The sequence below is a fragment of the Cryptotermes secundus genome, unplaced genomic scaffold (genome assembly GCF_002891405.2).
Source record: "Cryptotermes secundus unplaced genomic scaffold, Csec_1.0 scaffold26, whole genome shotgun sequence".
Classification (NCBI taxonomy): domain Eukaryota; kingdom Metazoa; phylum Arthropoda; class Insecta; order Blattodea; family Kalotermitidae; genus Cryptotermes; species Cryptotermes secundus.
In genome coordinates, this window is record NW_019743656.1 from 3,737,128 (window position 1) to 3,745,285 (window position 8,158).

General features: G+C 39.3%; 1 protein-coding gene across 12 annotated transcripts in view; it reads right to left on the reverse strand.

Annotated features, from left to right (window-relative positions):
• Positions 1-379: 379 nt before the first annotated feature.
• LOC111874211 overlaps positions 380-8,158 on the reverse strand; it is an 83,249-nt gene continuing 75,470 nt past the window's right edge. For all 12 annotated transcript variants that reach the window (XM_023869525.2, XM_023869517.2, XM_023869519.1 and 9 more), the window contains exons 6-10: positions 7,713-7,889; positions 4,099-4,320; positions 3,586-3,769; positions 1,723-2,020; positions 380-578 (exon numbers count right to left, since the gene is read on the reverse strand). In XM_023869525.2, the coding sequence (XP_023725293.1) occupies positions 512-578; positions 1,723-2,020; positions 3,586-3,769; positions 4,099-4,320; positions 7,713-7,889 (948 nt within the window). In that variant the 3' untranslated portion in view covers positions 380-511. The remainder of the gene's footprint in view (positions 579-1,722; positions 2,021-3,585; positions 3,770-4,098; positions 4,321-7,712; positions 7,890-8,158) is intronic.

Below are 8,158 nucleotides of genomic sequence, written 5' to 3' on the forward strand. Positions count from 1 at the left end.
TCTGTTTGCTTTATAGTGACACCTTCATTCTAAATACAGGATCAAGAAGTGACCCAACAAAAAGACCTTAATTCTTTCTCATTCTGTTCATTTCCACTCTAATTTCTGCACAAGTTGGAAAAAACGCATTTTGATACAAAAAAAAATACTATCTGGTCCTTCCATATATGAACTACTGGAAGTGATGTTAAAGTATGTAAACAACAGTAATATAAAACACAGTACATGAATGTGGCAATAAAGTTTCAAGTTGGTGGCTCAACGCGTGCTTCCAACAGTTATGCTGCAAAGCAGGATTTCTGACAGGATGGGAACGGGCTAATGTCGGATGATGGGGGGGGTTTGGTGTTAACAAAGAAAGGACTATGCATTCCTGATATATGAGAAAAACCCTGAAATACATCTTTAATTTGCAGAAAATATCGGAGATCATTTGAAATTACCTAATTGGTTTCTGATTTACCAAACTTAATACTTGTATCATAGGATGCTTCACTGTTGTATCATAAGGTCAGTGAATGCTGCTGGGTTTCAGCTGAAGTAACTTCTCTTTCAGATTGTCCAGGATTGTTAGAAATCTGAAAAAGGAAACGAATAAAGGAAAAGTGACAGGAAAAGATACTTGCCATTTTGTATGGTCTCTCATCACAATCCAATATTGATCCATAAAGGGTTGACTGGACGGTGATTTCAATTACAATTGTAAACATACAATGACAGGAATTCTGTTTATGACAAAAACTGAATTACATAATACTGAATGACACTGTACTACTTGATTAATTGTGAATGATTTTGTTAAAACCGAAAATGTAATTATTTTAATGTAAACTTCATTAATATAAGTATTCCTCAACTAACGTTATTTTGACTCATTCAGATTTCAGTGTTAACATGGTTACATATGAGTTTTTTAAGTTTAATTTTTTAGTGAAGCTTAAAAAACAATGAAATTATTAGTATAAAACAAACTAATTAAGATCTGTAAATGGCTAAAGTATTAAAGCTAATTTATTTATCAAGTTATTTTAAAATTAAAACTTCTGGTTTTGGTTTGTGGAATAGTTTCATTTAAAGCTTAGCTGGACTGAGGACCAGCTTACCCCTCAACTGCGAAGCCCCATCAAGAACCACCTGCCAGAAATGCAAAGGCCACCTGGGGGTATATGCAGATGTACAGAAAACCCACAATACTCCCTCAAATGACCTTCAAATGAACACTGATATGGGTGTATGTGAGATCCTGTTCTTTCCTCTGAAGATCAGTATTTAACACTTTATGTCATCTATTGGCAGAAATGTGGTATTAACTGATTAACAATGGGCTAGTCTCTTTGGCTGTGGAAGTTTTAATACAAGTACTTCAACCCAGTGTGGTCAGTATGTGGCATGAGAGAATTCTGACTGTTCGTCAGAGAAGGTGGTGATATCTGGTTGCTTCAATAACATGCTCTGCACTACTAGGATCTGTCGAGTGTCTTGGTGGCAATGACATATTATGTTTTCATTAGATGTTGATTTTTACAGAAATAAGATTGGGCCACAATGTATTTCCCTATACCGAAAAACTTCAAGCCCAACAGATTGTGCAGTGAAACCACAGGAGTAACACAAAATTTGCACTGCTTGATTCTGTGTTACATAGCTACTCTTGTGAATGTAACTGTCATATGAGTTGAGGGTTACCTGTAATCCATTTTAAAATACTGATTTAACACTCACCTGTGTTGCATCTGGTGTCTGTCTTGTGTTGCTTCATGTTGCCAACTCAAGTCCTGACTGAGGCTGGAACATGTTGTGCTGTCGAGATCTGTGCTACATATAGCAGTTGGTTGCATTGTGTTGCTCATGTCCAACCTGAGCTCCAAGTCAAAGGAGAAGTCTGAACTGTTATCAGCAATATGGGGACTAGACGTATCTGTCTTCACATCATACAGGGGCAGGGAGGTCAGATTTGGATGTGCACTGCTGGTTCGGCTGTGTTGATTGACTTCAGCTAGAGAAGACTGTTGTACACACACTGTGAAAAAAAAAAAATATTTCTCAAAAACTACATAGATCATAAAAAGTTAAATTTTCCCCTTGGAATATATGAAATACAACTCACAAGCATTACTGCTTGAGCTGAATTGATTGATAAAATTTGGTGACTCATACTGATATTACACAAGTTCTCATTTTTAAAACCAGTTATAGTACGCTAAAAGAATTAATAGTACAGGCCATCTAATTTTTTGCTGAAAATGCATATTTCATATACAGTTAAAGCTACATTTTGGGTTCAAAATATTTTATATCAATGCTCTTGGCTGTTCAATAACAAAAGATTAATTCATCAGTTTCTTGACATGTGAAAATATTCCATTTATCTCTGTTTTCTTTTCAGTGATCATGTTCACTGTGGTGTATCCTCTGAAGCAAATCAATCAACCATGCAGCAAACTAGTGAAATTTCATCCATTCAGTGTGTGTTCACTTTCTTCAGATAGCAAATATACTTGCCATTATCTTATTGAGAAAGTTCACAGTCAGAAAAAACATGTTTCTTTCAGTCAATGCCTTTCATTTCCTTGCCTTAACTATTTCACCTAAAAACATGTCAGAATTTTTAGATACTATATTCCAGAATTGATATTAAAGCAGTCATTGGTGGTGCAGGAGAACTATGGCAGACACACCACTGCACCATGTATATATATGTAAAATCACAGAGAATGTGTGAGATTTGAGGTTCTCATGGTAACGATTATGAAGAGTAATATTTCTGAGAGTTGATGCTGTATAGCCTGGTAGAAAATTACCAGCGTTTCAGAATGTAGGAAGTGTTGTAAGTTCTTTCATATGGAGTTCTCCAACCAGGCCATTAGACGCCCTTTTGGGGGCACTGATTCTGCCCTTTTCATGGCACCACTCTACCCTATATGGTCTCCTTCCTTCCTTCCTTCCTTCCTCCTCCACCTTGTTTTCTTCATCTCCCTCCATAATCTGCCTCTGGCCCCAGACAGTGCTTTGTCTGTCCTCCCACCCACTTGAAGGTTGTCCTTCCTCTTCCCTTCTGTACTCCGCCTACTGCTATTGGTACTCTCCGGGCTCTGTACATGGTGTAACATACCAGAATACACTGCTGTTCACAAAGAATGTATCTGCAATCTGAAATAGGGTAAATTGTTCTGTTCTTGTTTCTATACAAAGCCCAGTGCTCTCTCCTTGTTTGTCATATACAGAGTAGACAAAAAGATGTGCCACATAGGGATCTGTATAAACTACATAATTTTTAACATAATTGGATTTGACAGCCAGATCCCAGTGAATGGCCACATTCATCACCAGACCTCACGCCAGTCTAATTCTTCCTATGGGGGCATGTAAAGTCTGTTGTCTATAAGCAACAACCAAGGAATGGCGAGGAATTAAATATCAGTGTCTATGTCAATGTCTTGAGGCAGTTCTAATACTGTGTTGACTGAATACAAAAGGGCTGCGAAGATAATGGCTGACAATTGAAACACATATTATGATTTATCGTTATATTATTCAGAATCTCTGTGGAACATGACATCTGGGCCATCCAGTAGTATGACTCACGTTGGTGTAAAGGAATATGCAACTGGATCCATCTGGTAGTGTGCCATATGTGCTGGTACCATTCTTTCAAATCTGCTGCAGTTGGTATAGCAACTATAGGTCCCTGTGACCACTCCAAGTGATAGTTTCTTGCTACCATCTCTGCTATCAGCTGGACCTGGTTCCCAATTTCCGACAGCATTGTCTGAATAAGAGACATTACCTTTAGTGCCATCAACGTTAAATTTATATATATATGGTTTAACAACTCTGTCAATATCTCACACTACATAGCATCAAATGTTAGGTAAAAAAGTGCATAATGAGTTAAAAAGAATGTGTAAGGAGGTATTTGTGGCCTAATTTAAGGTACTATCCCATGAACTGCCACAACAAGATGAGGAAGATTAAGCAAAGCCATAGTCAGAGTCCCAGTTGAGATTCGAATCATGCACCTCCAGAAAACAAGTGTAACTGCTTGACTCAATGAAAACTTGGAAGCTGTAAGTAAAGTTCATATGTGGTTCCACTCACCCGGTAGCTGCTATCAATGGAGTGACACAGATCCTTGACTTTGACTAGAGCTGACCTTAGTTGGTTCACCTTGGCATTTCGGGAGCCTAGCATATGACGAGCATCAGCCAGCTGAGAGCGGTAGTGGGCACGTGAATATGACAGTCGTGCTTTCAGGTGGTTGAGGCGAGCTGTTTTATGTGATAGTGAGTCCTTGCTGACTCGTTCCTCCATCAGACCGCACTGCCATAATTAGGACAGTGTAGAACCATTAGTAACATTACTGCATAATGCCCATCAAGAAAAATGCAAATAAGATCTAAAATGTTGTATTTTAGCGTCCTGTTGCACTGATTTTCATCCATGATATGTATGTAATGGCCGTCTTGTAGTGCACTAAATTTCTCACTTCTTACTACATGTTTCGGCAACATAGTGCCATCTTCAGGTTCGTTATTTACGCTAAGCTATTACATTGTTTGCCATCTTGTGTCTTTCATAAAATTATTTAAAAAGTACATTATTCACCAGACGAATATGTACTTTCTAAATAATTCTTTTAAAAATTAAAATTCTCAGGGTTACTTGCCCTATGTCTGTAGTGCTGCAGCAACTACTTCCTGTTTTCAGCACTGTTATTCTGTGTAGGCTCCCTGTGTGGGCTCCCTGTGTGCGGCCGCTGCTTATCTTTACTATGTGTGCCACACACAGGGAGCCCACACAGGAAGCCTACACAGAATAACAGTGCTGAAAACAGGAAGTAGCCGCTGCAGCACTACAGACACAGACTACAGACTACAGAATTTTAATTTTTAAAATAATTTTAAATTAGAACTGAAGATTTTAAAAGTGCCGATTCATAATATCAAAATTGACGAGTGTGGGCAACAAAGATAATGCACAAAGCAGACAGATATCAGCGAAGTAGATTCTGATAAATCGAAACCTGTTGGTAACGACGAAAAGAACAATTGTGAAGACTTATGGTTTGCAATTTTAAACTAGATGCAGTGTAACAGCTATGTAAGTGCATACACCTGATGATGGCTGTTTGCGACCGAAACATGTAGTGTAGAAGAGGGCAAGACAAAAGAACTACAATAAATTGTTGCACTTGGACGGTGTTTATGTCATATATCGTATAGAGTGCAACAGGATGCTTAAATATAATATTAATTATCTGATTCAAATGTGTGACTGCCATTATACTACATACTAACTCCTTGGCTGGGCCGCGTCATAGCACAAGCGGTTAGTCGCTGGCTTCCCACCGCAGCGGCTCGAGTTCGATCCCGGGTCTGGTCAAGTGGGATTTGTGATGGACGAAGTGGAACTGGGGCAGGTTTTCTCCGAGTACTTCGGTTTCCCCTGCCAATCTTCATTCCACCAAATTCTCCATCATCATAATCACCTGGGGCAGGTACAATAGGCCAATCAGTGGCCGCCGTGCTGATTGAACCCGGCTGGACTCCACTCCCCACTAAGTGAATTAAAAAAAGAAAAAACTCCTTGGCTGCACAGTCCTCTAAGCATCTTGGCTCCCTTTACAACAGACATCTGGTGTTCTCTATTATTTGCGTTTTGTCTCCTCCTCTTCACTTTCAGCTCTTGTACTCATTATAAATATCATTATACTGAGCGAAGTCAAACAGTATACTAATTACAACAAATCATTCGAGTACAGACGTTGAACCAACTCCCAAAATATTGTGTACATCGTAACAGCCACTGTCACGAACTTTCTGGGTTTGGTATTATGCAAGAAAACTAGTCATTCGTTATGCTAAATAGCCCTGAATTTCTGTGCTTAACATAGAACAGAAGATTAAACTTTTGAAATAAACTAAATTTTCCCTCCTCTGCATGTGAAATATAATTATGCTAATTGGGTACAATATATTGTGGCATGCAGACCCGTTGCTGGGCAACGACTGTAAGATAAGCAAATATATACCAGCCATTACTGAGTAACATCTTTGCAAACAAGCATGTTTCCATGGCAAAAATTGAACTACGACAATGAGGAATGGTGTTTTCTGTGTGGTCCGTGCTGAGATGTTATAAGCAGGACAGTTAGTGGAGAGAGTTTGTTGAGTTGAGAAAGTTGGTGGTTGAGTGACTGAATTAATCAGTCAGGGAACTGCTCTGGTTCAGTTGTTGTGAGCTGTTCCTGTGACACGCTGGTGGCTGAGGCTGGGGACAGTTTGCGATCCCAGAAAAAGGGGAACGACTGTCATTAAAAGTCCCTAATGAGCAACAGCTAGTGAAGATGTGACTGGACACTAGAGTGCTTGTGTAATAGTGAATTTTAAAGTGTAGTCATGCACTGTAACAAAGAGTCCAACAGATCCAATTACCAATCCAAACCCTGCATATAATCACACTCATACCTATGACAATATGTATTTAATGACTTTCTAAACACCTCATATTATATAGACTTGAATGACAGGATTAACAGTGAATAATGAATTGAAAAAGGATGTGGTAGGAAATGATCTTGGCCTAATTTGGGATACCATTCTGGCACTGGCCTGGAGAGACTGAGAAAAACCATGGAAAACCTTAGGATAATATATATTCTTGGCTTTCGGAGTTCAGACATGTCATGGATTGAAGTTGTTCCTGCATTTTGGTGTGTAATTCAGTCACCATTGTCATGGTGAATGAGGTGGAAGGAGAATGCAGACTGATATATATATTGTGATGTGGAAGGCGCAATGCTCAGTAAACTCTCCCTCCCCTTTCCAGTGGTGACATAACATCATTGGAGCAACTGCCACTGCTACAGTAACAGGCCAGTCAACACTCCGTCCACCTCCCCCGTGGTGACATAACAGGGGACACCACGTTTACTACGTAGCAATAAACAACTCTCAGCAGCGTTCCCCAGCAATGCCTGTAAACACGGCACTTACGCAACAGTGGTAGCTATCATGTAACTGTTTTCTGTGTTTTTAGTGCGGAAGCTACATAACAGGAGTATTTGTCAGTGAGAGGGAGTAACCCGTCAGTTGCAGTCTAGCATTTGCCGGAGTGAGTTGAAGTTCATTGTTATTGAGTTGTATTGAGTGAATGGCAGTGACTCCAGCAGGAGAAGTAAGTGTGATACTGCACATGGCAGTGTTTGTGAAATTGTGTAATTGTAAGAACAAGTGGAATAAATTCGCTATATCCAAGATGGTGTGAAGTTATTTGTCACGTTATACACCCAACACGTGACAATATATATATATATCAGTCTGCATTTCACAATGGAAATAATGGTAGGAGTATAGAGTGTTGTCTTTAAAAAGGGGAGGAGCCCTGTGGTTAAGAACATTTGGAGGAAAAGAGGTGTGACAAATCTCTATTCAGTTTGTGTCTGTCCTCACAGTTGAAGTTGTGAGGATGTATGATTATTTCTATGCCATATTTGGTCTCAGTGAAGTGTGTGATCTTGAAAATCAATCGAAATAGCCATTTTTTTGGTTGAAATATGAACCTGAGACCTACCAAATACAAAACAGGAGTGCTATCTACTCAGCTGTGGTTCACAGGTTATATGTTAATACAACTGTGAATGATTTCGAATTCAGTTGACTGGCCAGACTAAGAAAGAACATTGTGTTTAGGGAAAAAGGATATGTACACACCTTAGTGGCATGCATCTGTGCAGATAGTAGTGCCCTAATCTCGTGTAGATGCACCATGTTATTGCGTTCAGCAGCAAGCATCTTCTCCAATTCTATTAGGTGTCTGTTCAGCTCCCGCATCTCCTGAATTGCTTGGTCTTTGCTGCATCCACAGCCAGTCTGGATCTCCTCCACTGCCTGCATACAAACCAAAAACGTATATAACATGAGAAGAATGGAACACAATGTAATTACTGATGTAATATGACAAAATTATTCTTTAAAGCTTTGTGGCAACAGCTGATTCATTATGCAAATATTGTATTCAACACTTTTCATTGTCTCTGTTATGTATGATATACATGTTTTAGAAACTGAATCCATTTCTATCATCAGGTGTAGGAGGTCCAGTGACTGAGACTAGTTCTTTCTAATGGGCCCAACTGAGCAGATCTATCCTGCCCCAT